Here is a 24,884-nt window from a genome sequence, read left to right as displayed (position 1 = left end):
CGTAAGAGTTTGACGCAATATGCGGAGGTGGATGGGTATTGAGAGTCAAGGTGCCTTAGCTCTGAGAAAAATCTCAAAAAAAATTTGAAAAACAAATCTACTCAAAACTTAAATTTTTGAAATTTCTAATTAAACATTAACACTACGTTTGGCTTACTGTAATAAAATAGAGTTGTAATATAATAGAGCTGTAATCAGTAATTCAACTAATTGGTTGAATGGAATGGAATAGAACATAATAGTATTATTGTGTTTTGTTGAATGGAATGAGGTTGTATTAGCACAAGGAAAAAAATTCGAAATGACCAAAGTACCCTTGGTATATTTTTTTAAGTAGATGATTATTGTTATTAAATTTTAATAGGATAATTTAATAAAATAAAATAAATAATTTAATAATATTTTATATTAAATTATATTAAAATATTTTAAATTTTTATTTTTTATTTTTAAATTCAAGTTTTAAAGGATTAATCAATTTGTTTTTGTTGGTATTCAATATTGCATGGAATAACCATTCTTTAGTGATACTAAAGAATAGCTATTCGAGAAGACAAGTAATATGAAAGTAATACTCATTCTATTCAATTCCTCCAACTAAACATGGTGTAAATTTAAAATTAACGAAAAATTCTCTGAAAAAATTTTAAAACATAAATCTACCAAAAACCTAAAATTTTGAAAATTTTCATTTAAACTCTCAATTGGTTAAATAAGGTTGGATTTAGTAAAGTCGGAATTGGGGTTTTTAAGGTGGCTAAAAGACCTTAGGAGTAAAAGAAAATACCCAAAAAAATGAAGATGTGCACTGCATCTCTAGGTGTTATTGAATTAAAATCCTTTATAGGATTTATCAATCTCATTTGCATTACTTATTATGATTATCTTCTCGTTACCATAACCTATTCAATTTAGTAAAACCTTCTTTTTTATCCCTTTTTCTTGGGTCTTGAACTATTCCAATTCAATTGCTAATGGAACCCATGATGAACCCCCAAACTCCAATGGGATTACAATGTATCAATCCTACCTACATTTTTTATTTGTGGTGTTGGGGTGAAACCAAGCTGTTTCAAACCCTTGGTGTTCATTGGCTAAGTTGATGCTTCATGCTTGCGCTTCACATGGAAAGCCTAGTAAGTTAGCTACGTTGATCGAGATGTACTTGGGAAAAGACTATGACATGGGGAATTGGATATAAATAATATGTTAGTTAGGGGGTAAATTATTTCATATGCTTCTAAACAATTACTTTTTACATTTATAAAATAATGTTTTTTATCAACTTAATCTTACTTTGATTAACATTGATATCATTTTATCGAAACCATTAGTGTTTGAGCTTTGGTTTTCTTCTTTCCTTCTTATTAATTAGTACTTAGGGTATAGAGTTTAGATGCGACAAGAGAGTTAATTGTGATGCTTTTAACGAAAATAAATGTCATGAACAAACTCAAAACAAATAAATTTATTTGTTCCATTTTGAGTTATCCACAAGTTATATCCATTTTACATATTAAAAAAAATTCTTTACCCCAATACTTTTTGTTTGATTTAAAGAAAAACATTTTCTTAATAATTTTAAATATTTGAAAAAGGAAATGCTAGGGCTCATCCTTGAATGGGAATAAGTAATAACATGATTGAGGGAGAGGGGTGGGGTCTGAGTTACGGGCTGTCGGCAATGGGGAGGCGAGCCTCTCCGAACCCCAACAGCACAACATTTACCCACTTGTCTTTCGCCTTTCATTTTTCTTTGATTAGACGTAACGCCAGCAAATTTATAAGTCATTTTTCCAATAAAAATGGATAGTTATTATATTTGTAACCTAAATGAAGTTGTACTTAAGTTGGTGAGACTCTTCCCTAAAATTTACGTGATATGCATATAAATATAAGCTACTTAGCCTGCCAACCCCTTCTTAAATTTAGAAATGTTTTGACATGACAATTGTGTGGACATGAAAAGAAATTAAAATGAAGTGTGGAATCCAAGATGAGATGATGGGGATAATATTTGCTCTGCACTTGCAGTCTTTGCTTTCTTTCCTCTCAACTTTTCGTTTTTGTTTCTTTCTTTCTTTTACCTAACCTTTTCTCTTCCCTCTTTTATTTCAATTCAATCATTGAATTATCTTTCCAGCCTAATTTCCATGGATAAATATTTATCAACTAAATCTTTTATATTGGAACAATCTTTAATCTTTAAACCCTACAATTTTTTTAGTTTCATATTTGAAATTATTTGTCCAGATTTTTAAATTTGAATTTCTTTAAGGTATAATGATATGATACTTTGATATTATACCATATCATTATATAAAAATTTAAATAATTACAAAAAATATAACAAAATTATACTCTTTTTCTAAACCTTTACAATTTTTCAAGTGATGATGTGACATAATTTTAGAGTGTCACTTAAAAGAAACCAAGTTCTTAGATCAAATTGAAAAAAACCCGTCAAGTTTCGAAACTAATGTAAACTAAAAAAACTGCAGATGCTAAAATAGGAGAAGTTGCCAAGTTGAGGGATTAAATGTTATTTTATCTCATTTATTATGTCCTAATATGATTATAATGTAACAACAATATAATTATGATGCAAATTTGATGGGTTGGATGAACCATTGAAAAAATGAATTGAAAATAAATAGTTTAAACATTTAATTTTTAAATGTATTAAATCTTAAATTGATTTTATTTTAAAAATAAATTATTTCTTATTTTTTAAATGCGATATCCAAATTATTATATTAAACTTTCTAATATATTGAACAACATGGTTACATTCAATGTTAATTTTCTTAATATATCAAATAACTTTATATTGGCACTTAACAGTGCCAACTACAAACTGCCGATGAGGTAATTTTAATTCTTGTTTGTTGTTTTATTGAAGATATTTTGGTTTATCTATGAAAATCAATCCTTGGTAATTTGAAGATTTGATTGGATTCAAGTGATCAAATCAACCCTTATAACATAGAGAATCGATGAAGACTATGTAGTTGTTTTGATTATTGATATTGTAATAGCTATTTTCAAGTAGTTACTTTGTGCTTACTTAGATTCTATGATAGCAAGCCGAATTGAATATATGTTATATGACTTGTTTAGGTTTTGTGGGAGAGCTTATTGAGATCACTCAAATTTGAGCATTTGAATTTGTTCATTGAGGAACCTTTTTTTTAGAGAGTGCAAAGGTTGTATTGTAAACGCTGTTGAAAGTGTTTATTGCCCAAGTTCTCAAGGGGAGGATTTGAATGTGAGAGTTCTAGTCTTTAGGTATAGAGTGCGGGTCACTTGTTATATTCTTAACCAAATGTATTGAAATTTCTCACCGAGTTAGGCTCCGCAGACATGAGAAAGCCGAACTATATAAATAAACTTTGGTATTATTTTTGTTTTGTTAGCATAATTTATCATAGTGCCAAACCATAGTGGCCATTGTTGTCTAGCACTTCATTGCACTTATTGTGTTAAGCAAATAAGCAACTTAAGGTAGTAACAATTTTTAATATAAAACTAACATTTATATTGTATGTTAAATTTTTTTAGATGAATTCATTAAATTATTTTTATATAAAACTAATTAGAATGTTTTAATGAAAAGAAATTGATTAAAATATTTTATAAATCAAGTTTTAAATATTTGACATGTATTTATGTAAAAAAACATTAAAAAGAAACAAAAGACTAAAAACAAACAACATTATATAATTACCATCGATAATAATTTTAAAAAAATAAGCTTACAACCAACGAGTTATTAGTTTAATGGCGTGGTTAATATTTTAAAACTTTAAGATGTCGGGCTCAATTTTACTTTATGTAAATTATGTGTAGATTGTCAATCTATATTTTTCTGATTTATGTCCATCCTATTATTTGTAAGATAAGTATAAATTTATTCTAGTTTAAGTTTAAAAATATTTGGTTATGAGTCTATAATAATTAATTCAAATATATTAATTGAAAATATAGATTTTATTTGACAAAGAGTTATACCATAATAAAATACAAATAATAATTAAAATATTTTTATAACTAATTAGAAAAATAAAGTAATAATTAGTTACTAAAGAGTAAATTTTAAAACTTTAAATATGATTCCCTAATAAAATCTTTTATCCAAATTTAATTTTAAGTAATAAAATAAATTGTAGGTTGAATCCAAAAACAGATCAACCCAGTGCGGGACACCTTTTGAGACAATAATTAAGATTTGGTTTCATATTTTCTCCGGGAAAAGGAAAAAAGCAAAGATCCAAATGCCCAATAAATAAAAAATCATTGAGTCAACTAAAAGGTCATATTCACTTTGAAAATTGGTCTTCTCCTTTTGTAGGGTATAACCTACAAAATATCTATACCACAATTGTTACTAAAAACGTTATTAGTTACAAAAATATTTTAATTGTTATTAAATTATAAAAATTAATCATTATACAGCACAATCAAATTGATAATTGAAATGTATACAATGGATTATAATCATAATAAATATAGACTGAAAATCCATATATGGTTTACATTGAGTGAGACTCGAATCTAAGACTCTAGGAATTTAACAATTAATATTGCCAATAAACTAAGACCATATTGAGGGAGGTTAACCTCGTTACCTGTCAAAAAAGATGATAGACCCTTTAATGAATTAGTATCATCTTTTGGAAAATTTATCTCTCGACTTTAGTGAAAATCCAAGTGCTCAAAGAGACCACATCATCTTATTAAGTGGTTAACAAAGTGAACCATGCAATCACATGGCCACTTAAGCTAGCAATGGTTATTATATTCTGTTTTCTTTTTTATTTCTTGTTTAATAATTTTTATACAAATACATTTAAACATTTAAATACTTAATTATGATATTAACTTTAACATAAAATTTTACTTTTATAAATAAAAAATTCATAAAAAACTTCTTAATAATGATAACTAATTAACTTTATGTGAAATAATTTAACGACACACTTCAACATGTAACTAAAATTTCATTATATTGTGATTAAAAATAATTAAATGAATAAACTAAATAGAAAATATATAGATAAATAATGTTTTTAATTTATTTAACATTTGCTTACTAAATAGATTATTTGATTTTCTTTTTTAAACTCGTGGAGGAGAAATGGGTATTTTAAAAGAGTTTAACTTGAATTAAGATCATCTTAAAAAGTCATTTTTAAATCTTGAATAATAACATGTTACACTATATTTTTTAGAGTACATGAACAATAAAATACATCAAGAAATATCAAATTAACTCTTGTTACTATTTTAACTCTAAAATTAAAAAATTAATCTATTCTTTTTATAAAATTTTAAAACCTTAAACCTTGGGCGCTAAAATCTTATACCCTAAAACTATAAACCATGACCCATAAATGCTAATAATCTTTTCCCTAATACCATAAATCATAAAATTCTAAATTATAACTCACCACACCATACATCATAAGTCTAGTTAAATAAAAAATTCATAAACCTTGTTTTACTATTATTATTTGTTGATTCATTTAATTAATCAAACACTAATTAGGGTTAAAGTGTTATTAAGTAGAATTGATCTAGTATTAGAAAATGTATGATATTAATCAGAAAATCTTTTAAAAAAATGAAGTGTCACGTCTTTATTGGAAGCTTAAAAAGTGATTTTTTAGGATTATTCTAATATAATTTAAGGTTAACTATCTAGGTGGTCATCCAATTTTAGGGCGCTTTCATTTTGGTCACCCAAAAAAATCCTTGCAATTTTATCACCAAACTTTTAGGACATTTTCATTTTAGTCACCAAGCGTTAAATCATCGACGGTGGCTGATTGTACACGCCAAATCATGTCCACGTAATCTTTATACTTTCATTTTGAAAGGAGATTAATTTTAGAAGGAAATCAATTTAATTAATTTTGAAAACATAAAATAAAATTTTAAATTTTAGAAGGAGATTAATTTAATTAATTTTAACATTACAGTAACAAATCACTTAACACTAGCAAGGGATAAAAATTTTCAATGATTTATTTAATTGATTTTGATGCCTTGAAATTTGAAATTTCAATTTTGAAAAAAAAAAATAGAATTTTCAGCATTGGGGTAAACAAGTACAATACGACAAAGTTTTTAATGCGTTATTTTAGTTTCTGCCTTTTTTTCATTTTAATCTTTAATTTTTTTTACCCACATAAAGAATTAAAAAAAGATTTTTTTTTCAGTGACCAAAATGAAAGTATAAACATGATGTGGACACTATTTGACATGTACAGTAAGCTGTCATTAATGATTTAATGTTTGGGTGACTAAAATGAAAATGTCTTAAAAGTTGGGTGACGAAATTGAAAGATTTTTTTTTGAGCGACCAAATTAAAGTGCACTGAATATTAAGTGACAACTAGATAATTTATCTTATAATTTAAATTCTTTTTAAAATCATTTTAAGTGTATTTTACTGCACGAATAGGCATATTTTTAGCTAAATTAAATATATATGTTGTTTTTTTTATTTGGCCTTTTAGGCCTTTTTTTTTAAATTAGGAAAATAGGCCAGTTTTGGAGAGAGTGCTCACACTCTCTCTCCTCGGATTTTTTTTTAATTTTGATAGAGTTAGAGTTTTTTAATTTTGTTAAGGTTAAGGTTTTTTAGGAATTACGGTTAGGATTTTAGGGGTGAAACCTTGAACGTTTATAGATAGAATTGAGAGGTCGGGGATGCGATAATGTGTCTCAAAACACATACATTTCATATGCCATGTCAGGATAAGACCATTACCTTAGAAACCCATCTTATGGAAGTTAGGTTTTGGGGTGGCAGTGCTTGATACGGTCAAGGGTCGAAGTCTAAGTGAAGGTCCCAATCAGTAACTGTGATGCGGTCACGGGTTCAAGTATAATCGGGAGCCAATTGACGGTCATTACTTGGTCATGAGTTCATGCTTTCTAGATACCCACAAATGATGCTTTATATATACCGTACATAAGATCGAGGTCATAATCATAAGGAAAACGGAGGGCTTTATGGTGTAATCAACGTACTTTTTTTCTCTATTTCTAGGCAGATGGTATCTTTAATCTTTCATTCTTATCCGAAGGCTAACACCGAGGTGGACACAAGAAAGCTCTCAGGCAGAGAGCGGATGTTTCGGCACAATAGATGTCAAACTCAGGTCGGCGAGATAGTAGTTGCAGTTATTAATAGGTTGTTTAATAGTAACAACTGTTGTTACCCTGAAAAGAGCATCACCTTTACTGCATCGCAATAGTCACTGTCTGCCTAAGAGTCCTCTTGTGTTCATGGCGATGCCAACATTATAATACTAGATTATAATCGACATAAGAGTCCTCTTGTGTCCATGGCGGTGCCAACATTGAGATAAGAAGAAAGATTAAAGATACCGACTGCACGAAAAGTGAGAAAAAAATTAAGCCGATTATAGCGGGAAGCCGCACAGTTTTTTCTTATGATTTTGCCCTCAAACTTCTATATGATATTTATAAGGCAACATTTTCGGGTACTCAAAAAGTTTGAGCTTGTGCCTGCGTAACGACCATCAACTGGTTGCCCCGTTATACTTTGATCCATGACCGCATAACGATCGTCGATTGAGACCTCTACGTAGATTTTCACTCATGATCGTACAAAGCAAAATAACCCTAAAACTCGACTTCCATAGGATAGGTTTCGAAGGTAATTGTCCAATCTCAGTAAGATATATGAAATGTGTGTGTCTCGAAGCGATATCGCATCATCGACGACTTAAAAATACCTTGAACTGAGAATTTTATTAGAGACAAAAAAATTTAACATTAAAACTGGGAAGAAAACAAAAAGAGAAAAACATTGTAAAGTGGAGGGATGGAGGTCGAGAAAGATGATGTTTTAAGGATGATAGAGTATGAAGGGGAAGTGAGATTGCAAAGAAAAAATCCCTGTGGTCGAAAACGTTGGATCACAGGACTAATGTTTTCATTGAATATTTTCAAAACGTGCATTTACAATGCTTCCTTTTTTGTGTAAAAAAAATTGTTCTTTCTTTTTAACTTGTTTTTCAACTGTATTTGTCATCATTTACGTAATGTAAAAATTGCTACTTTAAGTACCAATTACAAGTATGAACCCCTCCAAAACGTGATCACCCGCCTACTTATATCGACAAAATAAATTAATTTAAAATATTTTAAAAAATATAAAAAAACTTTAAATTTAAATTAGTTGAGAATAAACAAATTTAAAATTTCGTCTTACCATAACCGCTTGAGCGGCGGAAATGTGCTTGTCGTCAAAATAAATCAGAGAAGTTGTCATTCATGAAAATTTAATCGAAACTAATAATATACAAAATAATTAAATAAAACTATAATATTTTTAAACAAAGGTATTAGAAAATTTAGAGCAAAACTTGAGAGAATTGAGAGAGTTGAGAATTTAGAAAGAATTGAGAGTTGGATTTGAGTGAAAAGAATGAAAAATGGCCTGGTATTTATAGGAAAAAAATTACTGTTGAAGCCCTTAAAAAATTTTACCGTTGCCAATGTTCAAAAAGCTGTTGGGGAAATGACCGTTGGTGGAAAACGTGTCCACACACTCTCTTTCCAAAAACAACCTATTTCCTTAATTAAAAAAAGCGACCTAAAAGGCCAATTAAAAAAAACGACATATTCTTCTAAATTAGCCCATATTGTACCTTTTTTTAAGGAACTTAATATTTATTGATGGAAGTATCAAGATCCAACAAATTTTACTAAATTACGTTGGTTATTATCCTTCGAATTTGGTTTTTATCAATATTTTCTAAATTAGATCGATAGTTGAACTAGTTAAAATATTGATTCGTTGATTTCACTGATCCAATTTAAAAATTATTAAGGTTTTGTTTAACAGTTAGCTGATTGTTGATTGTAGTGACTGGTTTGACCAACTGGTTCTATTTGTTTATTTAAAAGTGTTTGGAAAAACTTAGCTGCTAGCTAAAAGCTGATATATGTAAAATGACAAATAAAGACATATTTTATTGTTAAGTATTTATTTGTTTATAATACTTTAGTTTTTATTGGGTGAAATTATTGAAATAAAACGCTATTACCAAGGAATTAAAACATCCATTATGAAAATTAATTAATGCATATCTTTTAAATTTTAAATAAAAATTTTCTTAAGTTCTTTATTTGCAAAATTAACCTTGTGGAAATTGATGAATATTAATAGTATATTAATATAATTGTAAACTATGTTATTAGTGATAATTATATCATGTTCTTAATATGTGAATTAGTGATAATTATGTCTTACTCAATAAATTTGTCAAGTAGCATATTTCAATTAACATAAAGTTGCATAAGAAATCATTTTACACAAGTAAATTTAAAATAAATTAAGAATACATAAATATTCAAGGATGAATGGGCTCGATTGAAAATTTCTTGTTACAATGTTGATTTTTGTAGATTCATAGTGGAGGTTTTTTTTTTTTTTTACTTTGAACTTTGAAGGTGAAAGTGAAAATGGGAGAATAAATGTTACTGATATCTTGGCACCCTTATTAAGTTTGAGAGCATTTGACATATCATTTGACATATCTCATTCCCAATCAACTATTGAAAAAAGTTATCCATCCCAACATTTTTTGTTTTGGAGGTTTTAGCTCAACAAGCTCTTGCAAACCTCCATTCACCAAACACTATAATTAGAGGGTTTAACTACTCAATCCTCTATTTGTGTTAACATCAGTTAAAAAAGGCTTAAAACTCTATTTACCAAACACCCCCTAATTATTTGAAAAATCAGGTTCAATGAGTTTTTATTTGGTTCGCATTTGTTCCTTATCTAATCAGTTCAAAATCACTTTTTGGATCAACTCCCTGATCAGTTGTGGGTCCGCCGGTTCAAACAACACTAGTTTTGATTAATATTGAATGATAATAATTTGTACTAGACCTGTCCATGGGCCGCCCGGCCCGACGGCCCGCCCGAAATATGGGAGGATTCGGGTAAAAATATAGGCCCGAAATATGGGCTTGGGTAAAAAACGAGGCCCGTTTAAAAAATGGGCTGGGCTCGGGCTCAACTTTTTGGTCTGCCCCGCCAATATAATAAATATATATATATATATATTTTATTTTTATTTTTAAATTTTTAATTTTAAAATACTTTAAAAATATTTTTATTTTTAAATTTTTTTTGTGTTTATTAAAAATCGGGCCGGGTCGGGCTCGGGCTTAATCTTTTTTCCCGGGCCGGGCCTGGGTAAAATTTTAGGCCCATATTTTAGGCTGGGCCAGGCCCGGGCCTAAGAGTCGGGCCGAAAATTTTTTCCGGGCCCAGACCGAACCCGGCCCATGGACAGGTCTAATTTGTACCCAAAAAAGGACAAGAATGTTATGGGTAATAAGTCATAAATCCTTATACTATTTATAAATTCAGAATTTAGTCTTCATACTTTTATTTTTAATAATTTAATTTCTTTACTTTCATATTTTAAAATTTAAGTCAAATTGTTAACACTATTAAACTTTTTTTGTCAAATTTGTTAGTGCATCATTTTGAAATAAAAAAATATTCATTTAGTAACAACATAATTAAAAAAATTTGTAATAAACTTAAATTTTTCATAATAATTTTAACAATGTTAACTATTTGACTGAAAAAGTAGAAAAACGAAATTTATTATTATATTTCACCCAACATGTTTGGAAAAAAAAATTTTACCGGATACAATGACGTTCATAGTTGTCGAAAAAAATCACAAGGCGCATGTCTTAATGACTGTTATTTATTGCAATTACCAAATAGAAGAGGTTATTTATTATAGGCTAAGGTCACCCCTTGACTCTTGGTTGCACAATGACTGTTTTTGTTACTTGCTACACCAATTTAATTTAGACGGTTTAGATTATTTTGGATTTTTTTATTTCTTAAGTATATTTAAGTCAGTTTTAATTTTAACTAATTTTTAATTCACTCCAAATTATTTGGGTTTAGGTTGTTATTATTATGTTGTCAGTGGTAATAATCTTTGGTGCAATGCAAGCACAGAAGCTGGTATTAACCAACAAGGTAACAATAACCAATGGGGAACAGTATAAGTTTATGGGAACAAGGACCTTTTCTCAAGTTTCCATGTTATGGATTTAAATATATGTAGTAATATAGAGTTTATAGCAAGGAATTATGTTTTTTTCTTTAAACATGCTTTAATTTTCCATGAAAGAGATTGTAGTGAATATACAATATGAACAGGAGGGAAAGAATTTAGTTATGGCGACTGTCACGTGCCAGTTTATCTCTAAATTATGACTTCATGCACCCACAATTTTTTTCACAGTTCAAAGATTCAGAATTAAAGAAAAGATGAAGTTAGAAATGGGGAAGTCTCAAAACTTTTGGAAATGACAGATGAACCAAACTCAAATTTCTTTTTAACTTTTCAAGTAGATTTTGATTTAGGAAATTAGGAAGCTAGTAATAACTCATCTATATAGGCATCTCAGGGACTGATATTTTTGTTAGTTATGTCCCAAATATATATATATATATATATATATATACATGTGGTAGTATTTACTGCTAGCTTTGTCCAGTCAGTCTTCTCATTGCCTCTCTTTCTCTCTCTATCTCTTTATCTCCAATTATTTAATATTTTCTTTTTTTTTTCTCTTAAAATATATAAAATCTTTGAAAGAGAACTTGTTTTAATATGAACTACTTTCAAGCTGCTGTGCTTTGTATGAATGAGAATAACCCAATGCTTCATTTTCTTGAGTGTAGAGTTTTGGTAGTTTGATTTTTTTTTTGCCATATGGATTTTGGGGTGGTGGGTTTGGAGGGGTTTATAGGTTCAGAGACTGCAACTGGTTTTTCCTCTCTTGGTTCAGATCATCAAGAGACAAACCAAAAGTCGTACGGATCTGGGGGTTTGTTCAAGCAAGAGAGATCTTGCAACAATGAAGATGAGTTGAGGAGTTCAAAACTGGCCAAAATTCATGATGATTTTTCATGCTATTCAAAGCCATTGATGTTCCACCACAGAAATACTTTATTGAGATCCAATGCCTCTATCTTCTTTGATGAACAAGAAGAGCAACAAATGCTGAGCTTCTCAGCCCCAAAACCAGATGCTCTTTCAGCGGATAGAAGCTCCAAAAATGTCACATTTCCTCACATTTACCTCACAGGTACTTACATATTGAAGGTTTTAAGCAATGCAGATGTTCCAACATTATTTGTGAATTTGTATAAAATATTAGATATGTTTTTTTTTTTTTTGGTTTTTGGTTCCCTGGTTTAGGGTCTTTTCTTTTCATGGAGAATCTAATGGTCTTTCCTTTAAAGTCATATCAATAAAAGTGAAGTTTTCTATTTTTCTTCCCCTTAAAAGATTATCCTTTTTTTTTTGTCTTGTTTACCATTTTCCCCAACATCCTTTTTTTGTTATGTTTTCTTGTTGTATCCTCCCTAAGTTTAGTAGACAAGTTATGGTTTCTGGGTTATCCTGCCACAACTTTTGTGTGCCCCCTTTTCCCCCTTTTTTACATTTAGAGTAAATGAGAAACACCTAAGTTTTTCTTGGTATTATATTTTCAGGGTACAACAACGGAGGATTTAATGGTGCAAACATGCATGGAGTGTGTAAAGGTCCATACACTCCATGTCAATGGATGGAGCTTGAACACCAGGCTTTGATCTTCAAGTACATACTTGCAAATGTGCCTGTACCTTCTAATCTTCTCCTCCCTATAAGAAAATCCCTTGATTCTACAGATTTCTCGAGCTTTTCTGGTGAACTCTTCAGACCCAATACATGTAAGTTCCTCACTTGTTTGGGCACCAAGAAAAGAACTGTTGAGCTAAGTGAAAACAATGCAATGATAAAGCTGAAAAGTTAAAAACTTGTATCAAATATGGATTGGCTGACAGAAAAAGACATTGGCATGCATGATTAGGCCAACATCTACCAGTTTAAGTTTTCGTTTTTCAAGTTACAATTTGGAATTTGTTGTCTGTTTTACGGTTATGGGTGTTTCATGTTATTGTTTATGATGTTCCAGCGATGGGATGGGGAGCTTTTCAACTTGGGTTCTCAAACAACACTGATCCAGAGCCAGGAAGGTGTCGCAGAACCGATGGAAAGAAATGGCGGTGCTCGAGAGATGCTGTTGCTGGCCAGAAGTACTGCGAGCGGCACATGAACAGAGGTCGCCATCGTTCAAGAAAGCCTGTGGAAGGCCAACCCAGCCATTCCGTCACAGCCACTGCCGCCACTACTTCCAAGCTGATGCCTAATGTCTCATCCTCTTCAGCATCAGCGGTAGGGCCAGTTGGTGGTAGTGGTGAGCCCAACAGCCTCACCAGTGCTCGGCAGAAGTACGAGAATTTGCAGCTTGGTGGCACATCTAATCTTTCTGCTGCAGCTTCACTGAACAGGTGATAGAACTATCCTCTACATATATTCGTGTTGGAGATATACTACATCCAAGGTAGAAGTTAGTTATTACATAATATTACTTTCATATTAATGAATTCTGTTCTTGCAGGTCGATTCTGAATAAAGACACTGTAGGTGAAAAAATGCCTTATAATGCAGCAGGACTCTCCATGATATCCCCCAATGGTGACTTAAAATCTAAAGAAAACCCTTTCTTGATTCCAAAGCAACCAATCTCATACGAAGAGAACTTGAGAAATGGGTTTGGAGTTGTTTCCTCTGGCGAGCTCAATCCTTCCCATAAAAGCTCTTCCATGATTAACAGCAGAAATTTTGGTTCATCTCAAGATCTTACTAGTCAAGAAACTGATTCCCAGCAATCCTTTCGTCGGTTCATTGATGATCGGCCTAAAAGTCGGTCTCATTGCTCTGCCATTTCCTGGCCCGAACTTGATGTTCAATCATACAGGACTCAACTTTCCATATCAATCCCCATGGCTGCCTCAGATTTCACGTCCACAACTTCCTCTCCCAACAACGAAAGTTTAACTTCGTCACCTCTCCGATTATCTCGTGAGTTCAACCCAATAAACATTGGATTGGGAGTGGGTAATGTAGTTAATGAATCAAACCAGAAGCAAGCAAACTGGATTCCAGTCTCTTGGGGGACTTCTATTGGTGGCCCTCTAGGTGAGGCTCTGCACAGTAACGGCAGCACCATGGTGGACTTAAAGAACTCATCAATACTGAACCTAATGACTGAGAGCTCGGAAAATAGTCCTCTGGTCGGATCATCTCCAACTGGGGTCTTACAAAAGACAACCTTTGCTTCCCTTTCGAATAGCAGTGCCGGAAGCAGTCCAGAGAATAACAAGACTCATGAAGGCGTTAGCCATTGCAATGATCTCCTTGGTTCAAACCTTGTCGAATCTTCCTCTTTGCCTGCTACATAGCCATTTCAACTATTGGGAAGCCCCTAGGCTGTTGCAGAAGAAGGAACAGAAGCACGAGTTTCATCTGTCGACCAACATGGAACCAATTAGTTATGAAAGCTTATATTATTATGTTAATCTCTTAATTTTCGTACTTTTGTACTTGTCAGCCATGGTTTGTTCCTAAATGTTATAGATTAAACTAGGTTATATCGGAAAAAGAAAGTGGTTGCAGATGCTGGATGTTGCATCTTACACTTTCTTAATGTTATTTCCTGAGAGGTAGAAAATTATTGTGGATGCTGAATTTTGAATCTTGAACATGTTGAAATTTAAATAGTTGCATGAACCAAATTATGTTAAAGTTCAGGAATTACAAGCTTATAATTTCAATATACAGTGAACTGTAAATTCTTTAGATTAACTGAAGGTAACAATATTGAACCTAGCTCAATCAAGCAGAAACTTATAACTATCCAACATTAACATAAAAACAATTTTAAATTGACGAGTGCGATTTGAACTGAAAACCCAAGGTGCTCATGTTTCCCCTTTCATAGTAAGAAAAGGAGTAAAAACCTTCTTTCAGTTGCACTCATGCAGATGGAGAAGATAATGATGATGATGCAAGAATTATCGTATTGTTTATTCTATAATTGCTTCTGAGGTGAATTATTCTCATGGTTTTGTCCTTTGAGAAGAAAGATAGGTATTGTCTGCTTCGTGTGGCCTTAAGCAATCTAAATATTGGGTTTTGATTTCAATCAACAATGACTAATGATAATTCAAGTATGTGACATTAAGCTTGCTCAAATGGTCGAACCGGGCATCTGTGGTACTTTCTCAAATGGTCAATCAAGTAAATGGATAATGAAGCTCGAGTTGTCAAGTGAGATATTAAGCCTACTCAAATGATCAAACCTTCCTTTTCTATGGCAAAGGGGCGAGTGTGCATCGCTTGTGAATCACGGTGAATCGTGAAAACAAAAGTGTCAAGACATTTGCTATGCGCAAAATATGTATCAGACATGAGTGTCGGATATGGGTTTTTCAAGAAAAATAAAGTCAGAGTAACATAGCTTATCAACTCCCCCACTAAGCTCATTATAAGAGTTTGCGGTTGGAGTTCTCTCCTGTGGATTGAGCAACAAAGCAACCAATGGCACAAACAGATTGAATCACAACCTTGCTGGGAATTATTGGAAATTATAGACAGAAAGTTGAGCTTATAAACAGCAGATTGATAACTACACAACTTTCAGTTTAGCTACTACTTGATATGAAAAAAAAAAAAAAAGAGTTTAGTATGGACAAGAGAGTAAAGGGTACCTCAGAAACCCTGAATGACCCAAATCCAAGTTCTCCAAAGCTGGTTGCTCATCAACCCCATTTGTTATATTGGACAAGGGAACCAAACCAGAAAGTTCATTCAATAGTTCGTGTAAGCTTACACTTGGAAATAAAGATGTTATCAGTGTAATTTAGGCTACACAGTTTCAATAACTCGGCCGACCGTTGCTTCAACACGGGATCATAACCACTCTGTATAACTAGAAGGAGCTTTGCAGCTAGACCAGCATCAACAGCAAGTGAAGCGCATTCCTCTGGTGCAAACTTGCATATGGACCAAAGTATTGACAATGCAAGCTGAGTACAGTTTTCAGAAGCTTTCATCAATAATTTCACCACATTTGGTATGGTATTTGGACAATCTTTTAAAGCCAATCTTCCTTCTGGAATACTTGACAAAAGTTCCAATATACAAAGGACTAATTCCAAACATTCATTGTTCAAACCAGGCATCAATTCAACCAATTGAGGGACTGCCCCAACATTGACAAAAGAGTTCCTAACTGATTCATTAGAACAAACTGTTTTGAGTAAAATGAGTCCAGATAAAACCCCACTTTGGTGCTTTTTATCTTTCACTAACCTCAACAAACCAACTAAAAGACTCAAACTTGCAACATTTTGGGATGCAAAATCATTCCCTTCCATCAACATTCCAATCAACCTAGTACAGTTAATCTTGGTCTCAATCGACCCTTCATTTAAAATATCAACTATCAAAGATATTTTAGCAGGTTGCAACAAATCAGACTTGGAATTTAAATCAAGATTCAAGTTCACAAGAATACCAATCACCTCTGAGCCAACAGCATGAGTTGTAAAAGGACCAAGCAAAGATAAAATGAAAGCAATGCCTCCATTTTCCACTACAGTCTTCAAAGCTGTCCCATGAGCTTGAACCACTTGCCTAAGCTCTTTAAGTGCTTGAACTCTAGCTTGACCCTTAACTTTCTTCAAATTCTCCAAAACCTCTTTGACCCTTCCTTGCACATCCTCTGGCCTCTTCTTCATAGCCAAATACTTCTGTGAAAACCAACTATAAATTAGCTGCTGAAGGGTTTTATTTGGAGTCACCGAATCATCCCAAAGCTCTTGCATTGTGGTGGGACATGTGTAATGGCCTAATGAGAACCATTTAACAATGTTGGATCTCTCGTAGGTTTGACCAGTGCAAAGGGTCACAGGGTCTCGCATTGGCTCCAAAGAAATTGGACATATGAAAACCGTAGGCACATCAATGGACTCAAGCTCTTCGGCCATTAACTTCAGATCCAATTTCTTTAAACCAAAACCAGTGGATATCACCCGACAATTTCCTCCCAAAATCCCATCTTTTACAGCCGTTTCTAGATCTAGAACTTGGCTATCAAGCCTCATGTCAGCTTCTTTTCGACTAGAAGGTTGATACATTGGCTTTCTTCAAACACCCTTTTGGAGATGCTAAAGAATCTAACAAGGACCCTTTTTCTTTTTCTTTTTCTTTCCAAGAGAGAGAGAGAGAGAGAGAGAGAGCTAATTTACAAGAGAACTAGCCTTGAAGCAGACAAAAACCACACCCAGTAAAACAAGAAGCCACAATGCCAATCAAAGGGGACATATTTTCTTCCCCATTCTTTTACTTTTCATTGTCGTTTGCTTTATTTGATCCCTTTGTCTGGTCAAAAACGAAACCTCCTCCTTCACCACTAAAGCCATCACCATCATTAAAGAAATAATAGTACAAAAAATGCAATCTTCTAATAATAAAGCTCTTTATCACTACTGAAATCAAGAATCTTAAACAAAAAAAGGAGCTGAAATCATCACAATCCCAGGCCCATATCAGCTAAGAAGGAGAAAATGGTAAAGAACAATCAAAAGCAAAACAAGGACATGGATTTGTTTATAAAAAGAAAAGAAGAGATTATTGGAGAATTTAACAATCTAACTTGTACAATGGCACAGTTCCTCTTCTCTAATACTGCGCAAAAATAAATAAATAAATAAATTTGGGATAATTGTGCTATTGCCTATTAGTGACTCACGGATTTCGTATTTTTCAATTTTATATCTTATATCTTATATTTTTGAATTTTGAATTTGTTTTAGCGGAGGAAATAATGCGTCTGGAAAGCATTGCAGCAATGAATTATGACTCAATTAGGTGATTAACTTAGCAATTAGGTCTCTTGATTTGACATTTATGTCTATTTTATATTTAAAATTAAATTCCACCAAGGTGTAATGATTTGGTATTTTAAGTTTGTGTTATACTATCATTTGAAATTTTAAATATATATATATATATATATTAAATAATTATTTGATACACTAGTGGTAGAATTTTTAACTCTAATAAAATCTCAATCCCGAAGTTAAAAATTCCACCACCAATTTACCAAATAGTTATCTTTTTTAGATGTTATATATATTTTCAACTTTCAGGTGTTAACATGACAAAATATCAAGTACTAAAATGGACCTCATTGCGAGGTTAGTGACAAAAATACATAATTCTTACCGAAATTTCAATCTCAACTCAAATGGTATACACTAATTTCTTTAAGTTATTTGTAATGCATTTTCAACTTGTTATTTTTATATAATGCTCATAAAAATTTATGTTAATTTAATTAATAAATTTAATCAGTAGTAAAATTTCAAAAGAAAAGATATAGAATTAAAATTTTCAAATTAGAAAAGAATGATTAAATCTACAACAAGATGAAGTACTGAATTTTATCTCATCTTTTGGGTTAGAATTGAAATTTCAAAATTCAAAAGTAGGATAACTAAAATTGATCAACTTAATGTGTATTTAGACATAATATGGGGACTAACATACGAATTCGACCATAAAATTACGTGTAGTGGCCCTTGGTGACTGTGCGCACACGTGCTTACATCTGTTTATTCACAATCACCACCATATCCTGTTTTAGCTTTTTTATTCTTTTTCGATTGAACTTTGAAAAATAAAATATTATATTATAAATATAAAAACAATTCAACGAAGTTCAGGTTGTTATCCGATAATATTCTCTAACATAATGTTTAAAATTATTTATGATCCATCGCTAATTCATAAAGATTTGAATTCACGTTCATTTGCATTGCTACTTAATTTCCATGCCAATCGAATTAAGACTCGATCAACTGTTATTTAATAAGTTAAAATAGAGTATTATCTTTCTTATTTATGAATCATAGTACTAAGTTGTTTAAATATAAATCTATAAAAAGAATGATTTATATAAGATATTAAATTTTCTTTTTTTAGTTTTAAAAATTTGTTTGATTTGATTTTTATATTTCTATTCATTGTCAATTGATTTTCTTTATTAATGGTACATGAGGCTGCTTCCACATATTTTGTTTGCCCAAAACCTCTGCTTGCTTTAGAAAAACAACTCCAAATCCAAATCCAAATCTCTTCCTATTCATAGTTCTATTTTCAACCAACCTCAACTCCTTCCCTCAATAAAACCCTAAATCTTCTTCAACATATTCATTGTTTTCATCAATCTCCCATTTTCATCATGCGATCCATTTCCCATCATACAATCACCGAATCCCCAGCATTTCCATCTTCACAATTATAATGAAGAGCAAGGGGCATAACCGAAAACCCGGAACTCGTAACAAGTTCATCCGGTACCTCAAAGTTCCTTTCAAAGCTTTGGGGAAAGCCAGGGATTTTTATGTTAGAAGTTTGACAAGTTGTGCTTCAAGAATCGGCCACGGACATTGCCCCAGTCATTTCCCGGTGGAATACTATGAGTTGCCGAGGAGCTTTTGCGAAAGCTCATCCCCAATGCGTAATGTCAACAAAGATGATGATATAACAGAGCTTATTAGGGCCGCATCTGTTAGGAGCTCCAGTTATGGAAATGAAATGGACATGTTTTCGCCAAAGCAACTGAGGTTGAAGATGAGATCAAGAGGGTTGCCAAAGAACATGGGCAGAATTGATGAAGGCAAGCCTTGTTTATTCGAAGATAACGATGTTGTTTTTGAATTGAAACGAAAGTGTCGTATCAAATCCCAGCATCAGCAACCTATGTCCGAATACAAACGTAAGGTGTGATTTCATTTATATGTATATGTATGTGTGTATACATAAAGAAAAGGCAAAACGTCGGCCAAATGCTTCCACTACCCAAAATACTCAATAAATTGTACTAGGGTATCAAATGCGTGAAAGAACCTTGCATTTCATCAGAAATGAAAAATCCAGAATGAAATTTTCATCAGCAACTTGAGCTTTGGATTCTATATCAGCTGAAAGCAGCACATTACCAAAACATTGCATAGTTCATACAATCTTTCACTAAATCTATTCATAATACATTGTTTCTGAATCATCTACTTCAAAGTATGAACTTAATGGCAATGCTTCCACTAACCAAAATGCCTAGCAAAATATACTAAAATTTCACAGTTTCATCATGAAAAAGATAGCTAGTGCACGGAAGAATCTTGCATTCATCAGAAATCAAAATACAATAAGTTTTCATCAGTAATTACTAGATTAAAATCCCATACATTACCAAAACATTGCATAGTTCATACAATCTTTCGCTAAATCCATTCATAATACATTGTTTCTGAATCATCTACTTCAAAATATGAACTTAATGGCAATGCTTCCACTAACCAAAATGCCGAGCAAAATATACTAAAATTTCATAGTTTCATCGTGAAAACGATAGGTAGTGCATGGAAGAACCTTGCATTCATCAGAAATGAAAATACAGTAAGTTTTCATCAGCAATTACCAGATTAAAACTCCCATCAATGTCAATCCTTAGAAGAGCAACTCGAGCTTTGAATTGCACTGACATTTTGATCTTTAACTTCCCCTTTCCTAACCCAAGCCATCCCTTCATTCCTCTGATTCCCCTCTCCACGCCTATCAAACTTTACGCCATTATATCTCCTATTCCGCTCCGATTTGCCACCACGATAGTTGAGATGAACATTTTGCCCACCGTATCTACGATGATCCGCTCTTCTAATCTCACCGTTCATCGACATTGCTTGAAATTTCCGTCCAACCTCCTCCGTACGGTCATGGGTTCTTGGAATGGAACTCAGTCCTAACTCCCTTCTCGCCTCAATATTCTCTTCCTCAACACTCGTCAGCACCGGAGCCTGGAGTTCATCTCCGATCAGCTTCTCCTCCCCTTTACTATGCTCCACACCGGTAGGCAGCGGCGCCTTACTAGTACCTCCCGTCAGTTCCTCCCCCTCGTTAGCTGCCCTAGCTTTTTCCTTCATCTCGTTCCTTTTCTTGTTCTTCGACTTCCACCTTTTCTTCAATTCCTTGCCTTTCTTCTCATTGTCGAAATCCTTGGCCGCGGCGGTTTTCTCGTCCCTGGGATTCCCTTCCGCTACATGCTTCCCGTTACCCCGATCAGGTCGAGGAATCTGCCTATTCTTACGGCTCTCTCTTCCAGAAACCTCGTCATTCACTCGCTCTTCAAAATTTGTTTCCTCTTCCTCGTGTTTCTGCTGGGTCTCTTGTTTCTCTTCCTTTCCCTTCTGCTTTCCTTCTTTCTCTTTGATCCATCGTTCTTGTAGTTGAAGGAGAGTAACATAATTTGACGGAGTTGAAGGCAACCTCTTTTTCCCATTGATTTTTTGAGACACCTCCATTGAAGAACCAACCCAAGAACAACAAGAAATTCAAGCAATAATTAAAAAAGAAGAAGAAGAAAATTATAAACAAAGAGAACCAGACAGAGGAGGATTTGAATTCCTCAGACAGGAAAGGACCTGAACATCACTCTTACTGACGATAAAATAGCATCAAATTTCTCATTAATTGCGAAATAACCACAGTTATTTGGGGCCTAAGTAGCTTAGTTGGGCCCAAGACTGCTGACCAATCAGCAAAAATATATATATTTTTAAACGACTACACTCCTAATTAAAAAACAATTAATAAATTGTATTATTTTTAATTTTTAAAATTTTAATATTATCTCTATTAAAAGAAAATCTATTCAAAAACTTTTGCTTATGGTATCATATTTGTAATACCTAATTTTAGCCCGGGCTCACATATGAAAATATAATCTTCAAGGATATGTAATCTTAGATATGATATATGCAATCTTAAATATAATATATGCAATCTTAAAAGATATGATTTTGTAATCTTAGAGATTTAATTTGTAGATACCCTTTAATCTTAGCCGTTGATATAATTGATCTGTATCGTTGGATTTGGGGAGGCTCAACTATAAATAGAGGTCTCTCCCTTCATTGTAAGGGACTGAAGTGGGGAGTAATAATAACTCTTAAGAGTATTTCCTCAAATTTCTCTCTCTTTTGCGTTCTTATTTTGTTGATTTGTGTATAATTTATTTATTAATTTGTATATTGTTGATTTCAAATCTTTTTTTCCCTTATTATTTATTTTCAAATTCATTATTTTCAAATTTGTTTACATTTTATTTAGCCTTTATATATATATATATATTATACTCTTTGTTTTAAATTCATTGGTCTTTGATTATTGATGCTATTTAATCCTCTATTTGTTATTTTAGTTTTTTATTCTTAAATTAATTATTTTAATATTATTAATACGATTATGTGGCATCATTAATCTTATATCATTATTATTATTATTATTATTATTTTTATATTCATGTGCATGCATCGTTTTTATGTAATATATATATATTGTTTTATATATAGTATACGTATGTTTATATATATTTTATACATATGTTTTTATTTTTATTTTACTTCCTAACTTTTATATACATATATACTTTTATATTTAGTTTTAATTTTTTTACTTTTGTATATATGTACATGTATGTATTTATATATTTTTCTAATGAATATTTTATATATATATATATATATATACATACATGTCTATATTTTTATTTGCTTAAATACAAACTTATATTTTCAACACATATGCTATAATATATATATATATATGTATATTTATCTATTTTTCTTTATTTTCGTAAATGCATTATATATATATTGTTATAAATTCTATAGTCCAAAATTTTATATGTAAACCCATGTGTATGTCTTTTATTCTTTATAATTTCATGTATATATTTTGTACCTTTTTCTTTTTATATTTTTTTTGTTTATTTCCTTCATTTGCTTATTGATTTATGTTTTCATTTATATTTTGTTCATTTGATACTTTACATGTCGTTGTTTTTATGTACATTAATTTCGTTTATTTCTATGCTATTGTTGTATTTATTATTGTATTTTACACTTAATGTAGCATTAAATCATTTTTTACTCGATTTTAAAATTTTCAAAATTGAGATAATACTCGTATTTAGGATTTTCAAGGAAATTGAGCCCTAACGTATTGGGTTCCAATTTTCTTCGTTAAATCTAACAATCGAGAATTGCTCATTAATCAAAAAAATAAAATGAAAAGCTTGTTGTCGGGAATTTAATATGTTGTATCCTAACGTATTGATTTCTCGAGACAAAGATTTTAAAAAATAATAATAAAAAAGGAAATATTCCAATTTTAGGATTTTGAGAAATTGTGCCCTAACGTATTGGGCTGTGATTTCTTTATAAATCTTAAACAAATGAATATTTTTTTAAATTTTATTACACGAGTATTTTGGACTAATTCATTTTTGAGGAATTAGAATGTCGTGCCCTCACGCATTGTGTGTGACATTTTCTTTCTCCGAAATGATAAGAGTATTAATAAGTAACGTTTTTTAAGTTTTTATTAAGGATCATATTTTTAAATTTTCGACATTAAGACACTAATTAATTAACTAGGTACCAATTTTGGGCTTTACGAGGGTGTTAATCCTTACTCGTACGTAACCGACTCCCGGATCCATTTTTCTAAAACTCGTAGACCAAAGCTATTTTTTAGGTGATCCAATCACACCTCAATAAAAGATTGGTGGCGATTCCCAATTTTTGTTTTTTTAAAGTCGACAACTAATTTATTTTTTTCTCAAAATAAAAAATGGTTTCGACAATATTATTATGGGATATTATATTTTAGGAATATTTAAATATATTATATATTATTGTACATTTTTAGGCATATGTTTAAGATCATATTATATATCTTTTCTATAAATATTATATATACTTAGACCTGTTTATGAGTCGGGTTATTCGTCCAGGCCCAAAGGTTCACCCGAAATTTGGGAGGATTCGAGTAAAAATATTAGGCCCCAAAAATGGGCTTGAACAAAAAAATTAGACCCGTTTAAAATATGGGCTAGGCTTGAACTTGAACATTCAATGCTTGAGCCTGACCCGGTCTGTTTTTAAGTTTATAATACTTTATATTATATTATTTTTAAATATTATGTAATTTAGAACACATTAAAAAAACCTATACAATATATTAATACTACTCTAATGTAAACATTAAAATAATGTTATAAAAAAGTTCAATAAATTAAAATAATATAATCTAAATATTTTTTTTAAATACTCTTAGTACTGTTGGTGTATGGGGATAAAAATCAACTTTTGAGAAATTAACGAAAGCTTCAAGGCATGTATTAATGCTACTTTCTTTAAAGTTCTGTTTATTCCCACTTATATTATAGTGTGCAAAAGAGTTACTGACAAATGAAACTCGAGGATACAATGAAGCTCAGTAACTACCTACGTTTTGCATTGACGGAAACAGTCCACTGAGCACTAAGTGAAACATAGCAGGGATATCAATTTCTATAACAATCTAACATATAAAAGATGGTGAAAGAATAAAAAGAAACTTTGTCTTTTTTTTGTGTGTGTTACACAAACGAGAGTTCACTCCTATTTATAGAAAATCTTATATTTTTTCATAATGACATAACTATCCAAAATGAATAGTCAAGTCTTTAGCAATAAACATAATTGTTCAACAGATATCTACTTGAATTAGTATGGTCCTTTGTTATTAATAAAGTGACATACTCATCACTATAAATAATAACAACTTTTAATTACTTATAACTTTTCACTTGCAACTATTTAATTTTTTAGTTCATTCAAATACCTTTTGTTTACTTTAATGTCATATTATTGATTTACAGACAATCAATTTAACATTTCATATAATGGTTGCCATACATCTTTTTACTATCTACATATGTGTACTTTTATGATTGTTACTTAAAGTTTTTAATATGCTCCAAACTGTTTATATTTTTAAAAATATATCATTTTGGGA

The 24,884-nt window shown here is 31.4% G+C and overlaps 4 protein-coding genes across 4 annotated transcripts; 2 read left to right on the top strand and 2 right to left on the bottom strand.

Annotated features, from left to right (window-relative positions):
- Positions 1–11,583: 11,583 nt before the first annotated feature.
- On the top strand, positions 11,584–14,720 carry LOC105770125 (growth-regulating factor 1). The gene is made up of 4 exons (XM_012591182.2): positions 11,584–12,174; positions 12,584–12,802; positions 13,048–13,423; positions 13,534–14,720. Exons 1-4 carry the CDS (start codon positions 11,799–11,801, stop codon positions 14,375–14,377), a joined length of 1,815 nt encoding a protein of 604 aa, XP_012446636.1. The 5' UTR covers positions 11,584–11,798; the 3' UTR covers positions 14,378–14,720.
- A 13-nt stretch (positions 14,721–14,733) lies between these two features.
- LOC105770126 (U-box domain-containing protein 30) lies at positions 14,734–17,680 on the bottom strand. The gene has a single exon (XM_012591183.2). The coding sequence runs from the start codon at positions 17,114–17,116 to the stop codon at positions 15,782–15,784; it is 1,335 nt and encodes a 444-aa protein (XP_012446637.1). The 5' UTR covers positions 17,117–17,680; the 3' UTR covers positions 14,734–15,781.
- A 1,606-nt stretch (positions 17,681–19,286) lies between these two features.
- LOC105770365 (uncharacterized) lies at positions 19,287–19,942 on the top strand. Its single transcript, XM_012591533.2, has one exon. It carries the CDS (start codon positions 19,287–19,289, stop codon positions 19,770–19,772), a length of 486 nt encoding a protein of 161 aa, XP_012446987.1. The 3' UTR covers positions 19,773–19,942.
- Positions 19,594–21,477, bottom strand: LOC105770364 (uncharacterized). The gene is made up of 2 exons (XM_012591532.2): positions 20,464–21,477; positions 19,594–19,743 (listed from the first exon to the last, which is right to left on the bottom strand). Exon 1 carries the CDS (start codon positions 21,341–21,343, stop codon positions 20,486–20,488), a length of 858 nt encoding a protein of 285 aa, XP_012446986.1. The 5' UTR covers positions 21,344–21,477; the 3' UTR covers positions 19,594–19,743; positions 20,464–20,485.
- Positions 21,478–24,884: the final 3,407 nt, after the last annotated feature.

Source organism: Gossypium raimondii, chromosome 5 (assembly GCF_025698545.1).
Source record: "Gossypium raimondii isolate GPD5lz chromosome 5, ASM2569854v1, whole genome shotgun sequence".
Classification (NCBI taxonomy): Eukaryota; Viridiplantae; Streptophyta; class Magnoliopsida; order Malvales; family Malvaceae; genus Gossypium; species Gossypium raimondii.
The sequence above is the reverse complement of the archived record's forward strand: the minus strand, read 5'-3'. Positions and strand labels throughout refer to the sequence as shown.